At 40.8% G+C, this 15,324-nt stretch overlaps 2 protein-coding genes across 10 annotated transcripts in view; both read left to right on the forward strand.

Moving 5' to 3' along the window:
• Positions 1 to 490: 490 nt before the first annotated feature.
• Positions 491 to 7,420, forward strand: nat8 (N-acetyltransferase 8). Of its 2 annotated transcripts, none has more exons than XM_047344752.1 (2): positions 491 to 637; positions 6,183 to 7,420. In XM_047344752.1, exon 2 carries the CDS (start codon positions 6,190 to 6,192, stop codon positions 6,862 to 6,864), a length of 675 nt encoding a protein of 224 aa, XP_047200708.1. In that variant the 5' UTR covers positions 491 to 637; positions 6,183 to 6,189; the 3' UTR covers positions 6,865 to 7,420. The 2 variants fall into 2 exon arrangements, with proteins under 2 accessions (XP_047200708.1, XP_047200709.1); XM_047344753.1 differs by lacking the exon at positions 491 to 637 and adding an exon at positions 714 to 1,420.
• Positions 7,421 to 9,293: 1,873 nt separating this feature from the next.
• The window catches only part of dctn1b (dynactin 1b), a 59,951-nt gene continuing 53,920 nt past the window's right edge, over positions 9,294 to 15,324 (forward strand). For 6 of the 8 annotated variants that reach the window (XM_047344741.1, XM_047344745.1, XM_047344743.1 and 3 more), the window contains exon 1: positions 14,116 to 14,493. In XM_047344741.1, coding sequence (XP_047200697.1) covers positions 14,461 to 14,493 — 33 coding nt within the window. In that variant the 5' untranslated portion in view covers positions 14,116 to 14,460. Of the gene's footprint in view, positions 10,016 to 14,114; positions 14,494 to 15,324 lie in introns of those variants that run through there. The other 2 variants (XM_047344747.1, XM_047344742.1) reach the window with 2 other exon arrangements.

Consider the following 15,324-nt stretch of genomic DNA (forward strand, 5'->3'; position numbering starts at 1 on the left):
CAAGTCCGACAGAAACCTGCAAAAAACATATTAATTTAAATCAAGTGTGTTCAATGACAAAAAAAACTATCGGAGATTCTGGCCTTCAATAATCCACCAGCCTAGTGTTCGGTGCGATTTAAGCACATTTTATTGTGTCATTTACAGTTGTCGAATCTAATATATTTAGAACCTCCTTGTTTTTAGAGGTCTCCAGCGAACTTTCTGGGTCAAAATGTGTGGGATTCATCCGAGCGAAATAACTTGACCCATCTGAACATCAGAGGTTTATCCGAGAATGCGGCGTCAAAAATCACGTGTGGAAGTTCCACGTGCTGCGTTCAAAACGCCTCTCATATACCGCAATATCTACAAACACAGCCGAGCGAAAACACTCTCTGAATTGTTTTCCTTCTGTTGGAACATCATGATGCTTTAAAAGAAGTCGATAGGCAACATTAGAACATTTACAGGTGAATAAAAGGCCAAATATATATAAACACGTTTATGCCATCGTTATTCCGCGTACCTATGAATGCACCATTATTGAACTAAATTGGCGTTGGAAGAAAAGGAAGTAGTTATGATGCAGATGCCTTAGGGAGATTTTCACAGGAAGATAGGGTTTCTGTTTTTCTGTCTCAGGTATTAATATAAGGTAAGAACGTTGTGTTACTTTGTCTTTTTTTTATTTCCGCTGCAGAATCCCAAACAACCGCTGTGTCAAGTTCTCCCTAGCAGTGTGAGGCTAAGAGTAATGTTAGCAGCTCTTAGCTAGTCTGTTGTCATTTTAGAACGGAGCTGTCGAAGCTGTTCTGATCAGATTAAACGTTCGAAAAAGCGAGTTTTATTTTTTTGCAGGGTCAACGCTGACCCGTTCATTTGCAGGTTAAATTACCTGCAAGGTTAGCCTCACCAACCATTGCTGCCATTTGAAGCATTCCAGTCATATGCCCTTCAGTCACCGAGTTTATTAGGAGTCACTGGTTAAAGGTGAAACTGGTTTATCATCTACCCAAACTGGTCTCTAGAATCAGATATACTCTGGCACAAGAGCGACACATATGCATTCTGGTCACTGTGGCAATTGATTTCAGGGTGTTGCTTAGAAATTACAGAATCATGTTAAACCTATTCATATTTTGCCACGCTACAGCTACAAACGTTCATGTTTGTATTTTTAACAAATCTGCAAAGTGTGGCATTTGTATTCAGTCCTCTTTACTTTGATGCCACCAAATAAAATCTAGTTCCATCAATTCACTTCAGAAGTCAGCTAATTAACGAATGGAGTTCATTAAGCTAAGGGGGTCAGGGATAGGAGTATGGCAAAACTACAAATCCACCTAAACTAAAGGGCTGGGCATGGACAGCGTTAATCAGAGAAGAAGCCAAGAGACCCATGGTAACTCAGGAGGAGCTGCAGAGATTCACTGATCGGGTGAGGGGCTGTATTGAAAGGAAAATCATTAGTTGCACACTGCACATATCACACTTTTATGGAAAAATGGCAAGAATGAAGCCTTTGGTGGAAGAAAGCCATGATTAGTCCCATTTGAGGTGTGACGGAATCCGTGTAGGGGACAAACATGCAGTGTAAGATGCTCAGTCCAGATGAGAGCTGTGTGAAACGTGACGCTCTACATCACCTTGAACACGCCTTCTCCACGGTGACCGGTGGTTGTGGCAGCATCATGCTGGGGGTGTTCACCTTCCAGCAGTACAACGACCCTATCATACAGCCAGAGCTACAATAGAATGGTTTAAATCAAAGCACAGTCATATGTTAGAACTAGAAAATGTTTGAAGAAATTTAGACGGGGCCTGCCTCTTGGTGTGTGCTTCTCGGACCAGAGCCAAACTGTGGCCGAGTTAAGCTTATGCCTCCTTGCATTGCCATGACAGGTCCCAATAAATATACACAATAAACAATCCAGTTTAGACGTGGATAATATTAGGTGACTCTTTGCAATAGCATTGGAAGCATTGAATCAAGCCCATTCACTCCTCTGCTATGGCAGGCCCCAAGTGCCATAGCAGTTGAGGCTTTTATTTTGTACAGATCAGTGCATTTTATTTTGAAAGGATAAAGTCAACCAATTTCCATCACTGAGTCCCAGCAGTAGTGTTAAGACCAATGCTGCAATTATCGCTGTGTGAAATATAAAGACGTTTATTTTGTAGGGTATGTATAGGTGTTATTTTGAAAGTTTAGTATAGTTGTCCTTTCAGGGCTGGTGTAGTTCCACTAGTTATATAGAACCTGGTTGCTATTCTAAATTCATTATGTATGCTATTATCAGCTTAAAAAACTTAATAGTAACTGTGGATGACTGTGGTTTTTATTTTGAAATTTTCAGTAAGCCTTATTTTAAAAGGGCCAACATAGTCTCATTTCCTACACTGGGTAAGCTCCAACATTAGTGTAAAGCCTAGTCCTGCTATGATCTATTGTTTAAAATGTAAAGGCTTTTATTTTGTAGAGCATTTTTTGTCTTATTTTGAAAATCCGGCATGGTTGTCCCTTCAGGTGTGTTGCGTACTTCCATTAGTTATATAGAACCTGCTTGGTATTCTAAAATCATTTTGTATGCCATTATCACCTTTAAAAAATCATTAATAACCATGGAAGGTTGATGAAAGAAATTGACCTTTAGGGTTAATCACTGTTGTCTGGGTGTTGGAACAGTAGTACATGCTGTTTAAGTACCCCATACAAAATGGCCGCCATGTAGTTGCCTCCTATGAAGATGGTCAAAGGGTTTGGGGGTCGGGTCAGGTTTAAACCATAGAAATGAATGAAAATCAATGGAAGTCAATGCAAAGTCCTCAAAAAGATAGTAATCCATGTATTTGTGTGTGTGTGTGTCTGTCTGTCTGTCTGAGACAGAGAGAAGAGAGGCAGAAAGAAAGATAGAATCACATCCAGACATAGACAGTAGGAGATACACAGAGCTATAAATAGAACAGTGAGGAATGAATCAGCCAATCAGCAAAGAGCGTCAGTGTAACTTGACACCTGCAGCATTTCTAATGCAGCACCTCACTATCGTCTCCCCCTCGCCTAGACTTTTAACATGGAGGCGCATGCTCCCGAACTACCGCCCATAACTTGGAAACCGTAAGGGCTATCGACGTCATTTTTGGACCGGTTTTATCAGAACGGACAGGGAAACGATAATATCCATCCTTTTTTGTTGAAAATATAATAATAAAGACACAACACTAGGTGAAAAGTGAGGGGAAAAATGGAGAAAAAGACAAAAATGCCTGAACATGCTCCCGAACAAAGTCTAATATCTCGGAAACCGTACATGGTATTTGAAAAAGTTTTGAACTGTTGGTGACAGCCATCCCCCGTCCCCAATCATGGAGATTTTCATAGCTCTATGTCATTCACAGTATAAAATAGGACGATGAAAAGAAATGGTTTCACTCATGGACTACTGGTCAAACTCGCATTGAAAATACATTGGAGAAGGCCTACAGAATTCTTCTGACTCTTGGCAATTGAGGGGGGTTTGACAGAAAACCGTGAGACCTAGAACAATTTTAAAGATATTGTGTGAAAGCAGAGGCCCGGCCCTACAAACTGACCGAAAATGGTGACTTTAGAGCGAAATCTGTGGCCGTGAGGGCGAGTTAAAAAACGATTTTCCTGAAAATAGCCCCGGTTTCTACACTAACTGCCATCTCCACTGTAGGAGTGGGATTTTCTCGCAAACTTTGTGGCGCTTGAAGTCTAATTTTAGAGAAACCGTAGTAGTTATCAACAAACCGTTTTCACTTCTGAAGAGATTTCTCTAAAAACTGAAAGCTAAACTGTGTTTCTAGGTGAAAGTATGGCAATACAGCAGAGCCTCAAAAACAGTGAATTTTGAGGATTCCTTCCGCCCCTGACTCCATTCATTTCTACTGGGATTTTTGGGGGGGAGGTTTTCGTTAATTATGTCGCCATGGTAACTCGAAACGCCAATAAAAGTAATGGCACACATCCTGAGACCAAGCCAGACGTTTTGATATATATATATATATTGTGGGGGTGTGCGCTACGGTTCAGGCCGCATTAAAGGAGACGGAAGAATAATAATAATATATATATATATAAAATAAAGAGTCCAGTTTAGAGGTGTAGAGTAATAGGTGCCTCCCGTTCATTTGCAGGTTAAATGACCTGCAAATGAACGCATTACATTCAATGCCCCATGCATTGCTGTGGCAGGCCCCAATGACTCAGTCAAAGTCTATACCTGAACTGACTGAGAGGATTTGTGGCAGGTAATTGGTTGACAAGATTTTATTTAGGGGTTTCATGGTAAAAGGGACTGAATACAAATGCACACCACACTTTCAGAGTTTTATTTGTAAATAATTTAGAAAACTTTTACCATGTTCCTTCCAGCTCACAGTTTTACAGGTCCTTCTCAAAATATTAGCATATTGTGATAAAGGTGATAAAGTTCATTATTTTCCATAATGTCATGATGAAAATTTAACATTCATATATTTTAGATTCATTGCACACTAACTGAAATATTTCAGGTCTTTCATTGTCTTAATACGGATGATTTTGGCATACAGCTCATGAAAACCCAAAATTCCTAATCATCTGAATCAACGAGTTAACTCTAAACACCTGCAAAAGATTCCTGAGGCCTTTAAAACTCCCAGCCTGGTTCATCACTCAAAACCCCAATCATGGGTAAGACTGCCGACCTGCTGTCCAGAAGGCCACTATTGACACCCTCAAGCAAGAGGGTAAGACACAGAAAGACATTTCTGAACAAATAAGCTGTTCCCAGAGTGCTGTATCAAGGCACCTCAGTGGGAAGTCTGTGGGAAGGAAAAAGTGTGGCAGAAAACGCTGCACAACGAGAAGAGGTGACCGGACCCTGAGGAAGATTGTGGAGAAGGGCCGATTCCAGACCTTGGGGGACCTGCGGAAGCAGTGGACTGAGTCTGGAGTAGAAACATCCAGAGCCACCGTGCACAGGCGTGTGCAGGAAATGGGCTACAGGTGACGCATTCCCCAGGTCAAGCCACTTTTGAACCAGAAACAGCGGCAGAAGCGCCTGACCTGGGCTACAGAGAAGCAGCACTGGACTGTTGCTCAGTGGTCCAAAGTACTTTTTTCGGATGAAAGCAAATTCTGCATGTCATTCGGAAATCAAGGTGCCAGAGTCTGGAGGAAGACTGGGGAGAAGGAAATGCCAAAATGCCAGAAGTCCAGTGTCAAGTACCCACAGTCAGTGATGGTCTGGGGTGCCGTGTCAGCTGCTGGTGTTGGTCCACTGTGTTTTATCAAGGGCAGGGTCAATGCAGCTAGCTATCAGGAGATTTTGGAGCACTTCATGCTTCCATCTGCTGAAAAGCTTTATGGAGATGAAGATTTCATTTTTCAGCACGACCTGGCACCTGCTCACAGTGCCAAAACCACTGGTAAATGGTTTACTGACCATGGTATCACTGTTCTCAATTGGCCTGCCAACTCTCCTGACCTGAACCCCATAGAGAATCTGTGGGATATTGTGAAGAGAACGTTGAGAGACTCAAGACCCAGCACTCTGGATGAGCTAAAGGCCGCTATCGAAGCATCCTGGGCCTCCATAAGACCTCAGCAGTGCCACAGGCTGATTGCCTCCATGCCACGCCGCATTGAAGCAGTCATTTCTGCCAAAGGATTCCCGACCAAGTATTGAGTGCATAACTGTACATGATTATTTGAAGGTTGACGTTTTTTGTATTAAAAACACTTTTCTTTTATTGGTCGGATGAAATATGCTAATTTTGTGAGATAGGAATTTTGGGTTTTCATGAGCTGTATGCCAAAATCATCCGTATTAAGACAATAAAAGACCTGAAATATTTCAGTTAGTGTGCAATGAATCTAAAATATATGAATGTTAAATTTTCATCATGACATTATGGAAAATAATGAACTTTATAACAATATGCTAATATTTTGAGAAGGACCTGTATACTGCTTCATGTTGGTTGGAAATCTCCTCATGGATACATTGTAGTTTGTGATTGCTGACAAAATTTGTAAAACTTCACTAATATTTTGCACGATACTGTATGTGACCCAAACTTCTGAACCTGGCATTGAAAGAATGTAGACATTGTCCTTACAACATATTTTTATTTTAGGTTGCAGTGTAATAGTATCTCACAATCTTTTTCCTTTATATTTTATCAACCAGCTGTGCCATGGCAAACATTCAGATTAGAAAGTACCGGGATGAAGACGCTGAGATCGTCAAGGAGATCTTCACCTTGGGGATGAGTGAACATGTGCCTTCATCCTTTACTCACATTCTGAAACAGCCGCTGACACAGATGCTGCTCATGTGCACCTTCTGCGCTCTCATTACCAGCTCCAAGTCCTTCCTGCTGCCCGTCTTGGCTGTCACCCTCCTCCTGGCCGGCTTCCGGCAGATGGTCATCTACATGTTCAACAAATACATAGAGACCTCCCTCAGTAAGGACCTCAACAACATCAGTGAGACCTACCTGCAGCAGAAGGATTCGTGTTTCTGGGTGGCGGAAAGTGAAGGTCGGGTGGTTGGGACAGTGGGGTGTCTTCCCGCTGAGAGTGCACCTGAGTTTATGGAGCTGAAGCGCATGTCTGTGCGCCGCAGTCACCGGGGGATGGGCATCGCCAAGGCTCTGTGTCGGATAGTAGCAGATTTCACTCGAGAGAGAGGTTTTCCTGCCGTCATCCTGTACACCTCTGTGGTGCAGACTGATGCTCAGAAACTGTATGAACACATGGGTTACACAAAGACAAGAGAGTTTGTTGTTCCTGAGTTAGCAGCTAAAATCCTGAACTTTACGCTGTTTGAGTACAGACTGGATTTACAGCAGAATAAAGAAAGAGACTGAACCTAAACTGGACCTAAATGTATAACATTTTAGGCTGACGGCACCATTCAGTTATTCTCATGCTTTCCAACATAGCTGTGCTGCCATGGGACAGAGATCAGTAAATCAATATTGATCTTTATTGGAACATTTTGTTATAACACTATTGTAGTAAATAAAACATATAAGAGGTGGTTAAAGGTTGTATGTTGACTGACTTTAATGAAAAGTATTTTTTTATTTATTCCCCTAAATACTTAATTTTTCTAAACCATTTCAGCCAAAGTAGGCTCTGCTCTCATTAATCATTCATTAAACCTTGGTGTACCCATGTGTTAAACATCTTATGTACTTTATTCCTCGTGTAAATTAAAGAGGTTGGTTTTGTTCCCATGATCCGGTATATTTCACTAATCAGCAGATGTCCTACCCCAGGACTGCCTGCAGTCATGTTACTGTAACTCACAACAGTTTTAGAAATAAGGAACAGCGTGTTGGTTATCTGTGCATGCTGCCATTAATGGGGTATCAAATGAATGAATGCTTGGGTGATTATTAAAGGTAATTTTAAATCAAATGAGTTGTATGGATTTTGAAATGAACCCTACTTCTGCCTTTTTATTTTTTAGAAATTTACTTCATTTGCTTAATTTACATCATTTGAAGTATGTTTTCAGAGATGAACTGTAGGTATGAAGGTGCTTTACAATACATAACCAGAAATATTCAATGTAATTTAGTTTTATTTATATAGCTCCAATTCATAACAAATGTCATCTCAAGACACTATCAATAGAAGTTTGTTCAAACCAATCATACAGACAGATTCCAAGTGAATTAGATATCAAACAGTGCAGTAAAGTTCAGTTCATTATTCAAATGGTTTAAAAAGTGTTCTAAGGAAACCCAGCAGATGGCATCAAATCACTGACTTGCAGTGCAAACAAACAGTTTTTGACAGTGAGTATCATTTAATTTTATACACAAGGTGGCCATATTACATTTTGAGGTCGGAATGGATGAGAAACGTCACTTTCCTACATGGATTTCTGACTTCTAGGGAGCTTTCTGTTGATTTGACTAATTTAAGGCTTAAAAATATCAGATTTATCCCAAGAAATCAGATGTTCAAATGAAAAACCACTAAACTGGCAGACGTTTTCGCTTTATTTTATTTAGTTCGATTAACATCCCTTGGCACTGTGTGTATGGTTGAATGATAGAGTTTTATGTGTTTTTTAAATAAAAGTTGAAATTTAGTTCCTAATAGGGAAAATTCCCATAAAGCTCCGTCAGGATTCTGAAGTCTCACAAAACCCATTCTTAAAATCCAAAATGGCTGTATTGAAATTGAGGGATTTTTACAGAAGAAACACGTGCATGTGTAGCAGTTTCACACACACTATGCCACACAACCTCCCACAGGGAACATGTTGCCGATGTTTTAAAGCACAGAATACTGGATCAAAATATCCAACTGATGCACACAACTTTACAAAAACAGAAGAGGTAATTGTTTCATTTCAGGTAGCCCAGATCTTTTGCCCTCTATTAAATCATGTATTAACTGCTATTCATCATGGCCGTTGAAAACTTGAGTTCAGTTCCCCACAGGAATAACTGCAGCAGAAAGAGCTGGGCAAAAATGGCATCAGTTGGAGGATTTCAAGGCGAAAACCACTGCTGAGCACAAAGGCCAACTCATCTTTGAGTAAATTTGAATGCTCCTCAAGGCTTTGGGGAAATATTCTTATAATATTCAGATAAAAGTGGGATGTTTTGGAAGGCGTGCATCCTGTTAAAGCCGGTATAAACTAACAGCATTTCAGAAAAAGAACATCATAGCAACAGTCAAACTTGGTGGTGTGACGATCTGAGGCTGTTTGCTGATTCCATGACCTGAAAGACTTGACCATTAGTTCATGACCATAAACTCAGACACATTTAGGTTATGTTACTGGAAAATAACATAAAACACACCCATAAGCCTATGTTTCATTTGGTTATAAAAGCAAAATTCAATTCAATTCAGTTTTATTTATATAGCGCCAATTCACAACACATGTTGTCTCAAGGCACTTCACAACAGTCAGGTACATACACTCCAAGTAATCCTAACAATTGAACAGTGCAGTCGGAGTTAGCTTTTTATTCAAATTGGATAAAAAGTTTTTCTATCTAAGGAAACCCAGCAGATTGCATCCAGTCAGTGACTTGCAGCATTCCCTCCTCCTGGATGAGCATGTAGAGACAGTGGACAGTCACTGGTGTTGACTTTGCAGCAATCCCTCATACTGAGCATGCATGTAGCGACAGTGGAGAGGAAAAACTCCCTTTTAACAGGAAGAAACCTCCAGCAGAACCAGGCTCAGTGTGAGCGGCCATCTGCCACGACCGACTGGGGGTTTGAGAGAACAGAGCAGAGACACAAAGAGAATACAGAAGCACTGATCCAGAAGTACTTTCTATGGGAAGGAAAAGTAAATGTTAATGGATGTAACTCCTTTAGTCGTTTCACCTAGAAAGAAAGAACAAATAAACTCTGAGCCAGTTTTCAAAATAAATCTTTTGAAATGGCCTAGACAAAGTCCGGACTTAAATTAGGCTGAGATGCTCTAGAATGACCTTAAAATTGTGTTTATAAACGAAAGCCTTCCAGCGTGGCTAAATTTGTAAAAGACTCACTACCAGATATAGAAAAATCTTGAAGGGTGGTCCAACCTGTTACAAGGTTTAGCGGGAAATTACTATTTGACACAGGGCCAGGTTTCCCTTGAGAAAAGAAATAATGTGAAAACTAAATTTTGTATTTACTGTTTTTGCCTGATATTACAATTTTGTTTTTGATTATCTGGAAGATTTCAGAGTGACAAAAAGTGGAAGGGGGCTTTTTCGTTGCGCTCCATCTGTGATAGTATGTAAAAAAAAATAACATTTGTTGTATTAACACACATTGTGTTTGTTTATATCTTGCTAGAATCTATTTTTAACTTGCTGTTAGCTCCTCGGTGTGTCGAACATGTCACCGGGCTCCGCGGTTGCGGGGAGGCCGGCTGAGTCAGGCAGCAACCCGGACACCGCAGGACGGATCCGTCCGGTCAGACAACCATAGATGGATGTAGCTCTTCAGGGACGCGGAGCCGAAACGAAGCCGGATTTTTGACACGAGCGGGTAAGATCCCGCTGTCATTGAGTGTCGACACTTACGTGTAAAATATATAAACACAACTGTCATTTATAACTGGTTCTAATAAATGTTATAAGTTGAGTTAAATTGGTTTAATGTTTTACCGAGACAGCCGGTGCAGGCTAGCGGCTTCTACTGCTAGCAGCTGCCCAGGGAGTGTCTCAGCAGTGACAGCAGCGATGAACGCTGTTAAAACTAAACGGTTTTATGCCTATTTTAATTTGCAGACATACATTATTCTCATTATAGCGTCTTATTTTAAAAGATAAAAAGACACTGGGATAATTCAATAAGCCATCGTTTACGATTACAAAACGTCTATAACAGGGATATATGATGTCTAGCATGGTAATTCAGCGTAATTGCCCTTTAATGTCATTTATTCGATGAATAATGTTATCCCGATTGTTCCCGCGAGTTTCCTGCTTCAGTAGGGTTGGCGTTGAATATGTCGCCAATGGGCAGCCACACCCATGCTGTGATTTAATCAGGAAAAACAGCGATTATTGATTGTACTCCACGATGATGTTTTCGTGTTTTTGTAGCGCGGTAGCTGTCAGTGTTCACTCAAGCACACTAGATGGCATCAAGTTACAGCTTTAGTTAAGCCACATAATTAAAGATATAGACATCTGATTAGAATAAGCGGTAGAAAATGACTGACTGACTGACATCTGATTTTGTGGCTACTAAAAGTTTTTTTTTTAATATTACGGTGTATGCACTGTACTCTGTGTCAAATGGCACTAAAGTATTTCCAACAGATCTGGTCAGATAAGACTAATATTCCTGGCCTACAAGCAAATTGGTGTCGAAATGCTAACATGGCATGGTAACACAAAACATGGTGGTGGCAGCATCATGCCACGGGGATGCTTTTCTTCAGCAGTGACAGAGAAGCTGGTCAGAGATGAATGATAAGAGGGATGGAGCTAAATGCAAGTTTATTATATAACTGGTTAGAGGCTGCAAAACACTTGAGATTGGTGAGGAGGTTCATCTTTCAGCCGCATGATGACCCAAAACATACAGCGTGAGCTACAATGTGTTAGGAAATCATGCAAAGGCAAAATTGTTTTTACAATATTGAGCTAAATCCATATTCTCCTCACTTCTTGCTTCCAACACTGTCTGTGACCTTTCACATTTTGGTTATGGTGATCTGTGGGAATCTATTACCATAAAAACAGACTGAAATTAATATTGGCAGGCAAAGCATACATTTAGATTATAACAGCTAACAAATATTACATTCCAAACAGTCTTTTGCAACAGGTGTATGTTACACATCGATACTGTAACCCTAGTTTAGATCAAACATAGTCACTTGATAGAATGGCCCAGTCAAAGTCCAAATCTAAATCCAATTGAGAATCTTTAGCAAGAATCGATAATTGATGTTTTAAAGATGCTGTCCATAAAAGCTGACTAAGCTTGAGATATTTTACAAAGAAGAAAGAGTAAAACTTTTAGTCTCTACATGCAAAGCTGGTAGAGACATGGTTCACAGATAGTCATCATATCTTTTCCACATCAGTTTATCAGTAAATTGAAATGATTGCTTGGATCCTGACATAACCATAAAAAGGATATGGAGGGTACCTTTGCAAGGCGCTGTTTCAAATTACTAGAAAGGACACAAATGTTACTTGTGCCTTCTGAAGCTAAAAACAACATCATTCAGTATATATATATATATATATATATATATATATATATATATATATTTGTTTTGTAGCAGACATAGATCAATAAACATGCAATAAACTTTGGTATGAAAACAGGCAGCTGTCTGTTTAAATCTACTGCTCCTGTTCCTTTTTTTGTAAAACATTGTTTCATACATACAAAAACTTCTGCTACGCAGTTCCAAATAAGATTCATTGTAATAGTTTTATCATATTACCTTGGCTTTCGACGCTGATTTGTCCCTCCCTGACCAGCAGACAGACTGAGACACAGCGTGGTCATAATGTTTCACCTTAAAATCACCTCTGTCCCTGCTGCCTCACCATTTTACCGATCTCATCGGGGTTGTAGCTGTGAGACGGGGGATTTTGCAGAAATGTCGATCCCCTTTTTCTCTTCCTCATCTCCCATAAGGAGGCAGATCTTTGATTTAAGCTGTCTGCTGGTCTTCTCTGTCCTCCCTTTGTGAGAGATGAGGATGCTTCTTCCTCCCTACTTCCTGCAGAATCGGAGCATCCCCCTTGATTTGGTTCTTCCTTTTGTAATTTGCATAAAAGGGTGCAAAGAGACTGCAGAGGTATGTTTCGTGTCCCTGAACGCCATGAAGTCTGCACAAATTTCTCACGCTTGATACTTTTGGCAGCATTTTGCATGTTTGGCTGTTTTTTCTACTTAACATAAATTCCAACACTAAGCCCGTTTTAGTCAGTAGGCACATTTTTCTTGTGGTTCTCAATGGCCAGTTGGTGTTCAGCTTTTACTACATTTGCTTCTCCTGCAAAACGACGACAACAAAGCAAATAGAGGGTAGGAGTTAAAAAAGCTCCAGCCTTTTGGTTCGCCTATAGAAGAGAGTTAATCCTTGCTCTTTGATGGACCACAGTATCATCAGACGTGGCCTGAATGAAACCTGCTTGGTTTTGCTTGCAGTGTGCAGAAATACAGAGCATCACCTGGCAGTTTAGTGTGTAACCACACTGAAATAGAATTAGATCTAATTTCATTGGTTTACCAAGCACAAGCTGCCAGTGTTTGAGATGTTTCTTTTTTATGTTTTCTGTTCATTTTCTATTGCTGCTTTACCTAACAAAGAAAGAAAGGTGAGTTTTAACTGTGGTTTGCTGAAGACTGTAGTGCAGGGAACACAGAGATATGATGTGCTTTTCTCCTGCATTAAAGACTCCTAAATGGTTGTTTTTTGTTGAACACTCATAACTCTGGTAAATATCTCAATAGGGTATGCTTTATTGGTCTGTTTTCATGACGAAAATGGCTTGCATCTTCCCATTTTAAGACATGTGAGGGACTTTAAACTGTGTAGTTTAGGAAGCCCATGGTAGGCATACAGTGCTGAGCAAACTTATTCTTACCCTGTGAAAGGTTTCACATTTTGTCAGGTTTCAACCCGTGGCGCTCCATTAAAAGTAGTAAATACATGGTGTTTGCAAATAGAAATAGACAATGTTTTGCATCCTGGTCTTTTTTAGCTTGCATGCAAAATGCTACATGTGGTGCGAAGCTAGATATGTTCATCACCCTGAACACACCATGCTGACTTAGAAGCACAGTGTTGGCGGCATCATGCTGTGGGGATGTGTTTCTTCAGCAGGTACAGGGAAGCTATGGTTGAAGTTGATGGGAAGGTCGTCATTATTGATGCCATGACCCAAGGATCCAAGGAGTGTCATGATCAATGTTTGTACAGTCAGCGATCTTCTTTGGAAGCTGAAACCTGTCCAGTCCTTAATGTTATTCATCCAAGTTTCCCTCTGTCTGTCTCAGTTTTGCCTTCCATTTACTGGCCCCTGTAAAATCGTCTTTGGCAGGAAGGAATGCCCTGTGGTGTGAACACACCACGTCAGTTTGCGGCGTTTCACAGCACTGCTGGTTTGGACACAGGCAGTGTCCTAGATTTGAAAGTAGATGTTCACAGACAATCTCCATCCAACCCAACTAATCTTGAGCTATATTTATCAAAGGAGAATGGGCAGAAATCTAAGTCTGTGGGGTTTAATTATGCTGGGGTTGCATTACACCCCGGTGCACTCTCTGCTAGCTTTTATTTAGGGTTGTCAGACTAAAGGGGGCTGAATCTAAAATGTTGTTTGCAAAAACAAATAATTAAAAACATGTATCCTTTTCTTTCCACCTGGGAATTATGCACTACTCTGTGTTGGTTTGTCACATGACATCCAAATGATAAACGTTGAAGTTTGTGGTCTTAAGCTTGGGGATATGAAGACTTTTGCAAAGGCGCTGTATTTGCAGGCTTTAGGACCCAGCCTCTCTGTCGGGGCCTAAACCACCCTCCCTCCCGCAGAAGCCAGTGCAGACACAGTGCAGTGCAGCCGCTCAGCTGATGCACTTACAGCTGAATCAAGCGTGGCTGGTTTTAGGGGTGTTTTTTTTTGCCCCGTTTCTTTGCTCTGGCGTGGCGTTTAATCCATTCATCAACTTCCTGCTCAAACCATAAGCTCCTGGAGACCTTGTCATCCATGAGGAGAGAAGAACCAGGGGGATTTGAGAGCTTGAGTTTGTGGTGTGGAGATGTGGTGAGGGAAGGTGGGATTCTGCGAGAAGACAGAAAGGAAGAGGAAGATGCTCCAGCAGCATCTCTGAATCCCCCTCCTCTCCCCACTACTTGTACCCCCCTCCCTCTGTCTAGCCGATGCTCTCCTTAATCTAATACCACACTGGTTCAGTTAAGGCAGGCAGTTTTGGGGATACGGCGACCAGGAAACATGTCACAGACTAGAAGGAGCACATACACCAGGGTGAGTGTTTGGCTAACTGAAAGCCCAGACTCTATGCTGAAGTTGCCTGCCTGGTTTGTTTCACTGTTTCATCTCCTGCTGGATGTTTACTGCTTTCAGTAGATGGGCTTCTAATCCATTTCAGCTGTGCGCTCTCCAGCCTGAATTGCCGCCTCTTTGTTTGGCTCAGACGCCCCTCCGGGTTCAACACTGTTGCCTCTGTCAGTATATGACTGGCATATATATTGCCTCAAAGACTTTTGATTAGAAACACAATCCAAGATCCCCCGAAGACTTCCTATCTGTCATCCATCTCTGAGGCAGGCTGCTTCCTTGTCACCGGGAGAGATGACATCAGTGCTTCAGATAAAAATTCAGGCTTTAAAGCTATTTTTAAACCTTCAGATTAGAAGGAGTAGATATTCCATCTCTTTGTTTTAAATGTAGCTTTTTTGAAATAAATAAATTGTTAAAATATGTAGAAGGAAATAATTCTATATGGCATAATAATGAGATGGAAACTGCAGAACATTATGGCTGACAATCTGCACAGTGAGTGGAATATAGTTTTGTTTTAGACTTGCATTCAGTGGGAGGTTACATGTCTTGTAAAAGTAGAGCGGCGCTAAATAATTCAACTGGGCCTCCTGAGGTCCTCTGCCTCCATCAGGTTGGAACCGTGACGAAACAATGGAAGAATTATTTACAGGCTGTTGACTTAAATAAACACTCTTCAAACATCCACAAAGTGTTTTGTATACACCTTTAAATAAACTGAAGGGGTTGTCTGATCTCTTTAAGTTCTCAACTGTGATGTAGAAACTGGTCTATGGGACGTAACCAGTTAAAATA

This window comes from Girardinichthys multiradiatus, chromosome 19, assembly GCF_021462225.1.
Source record: "Girardinichthys multiradiatus isolate DD_20200921_A chromosome 19, DD_fGirMul_XY1, whole genome shotgun sequence".
Taxonomy (NCBI): Eukaryota; Metazoa; Chordata; class Actinopteri; order Cyprinodontiformes; family Goodeidae; genus Girardinichthys; species Girardinichthys multiradiatus.

What these genes read in the sequence shown, in the direction of transcription:
- nat8 (XM_047344752.1), top strand. Translation starts at nt 6,190, where the DNA reads ATGGCAAACATTCAGATTAGAAAGTACCGGGATGAAGACGCTGAGATC.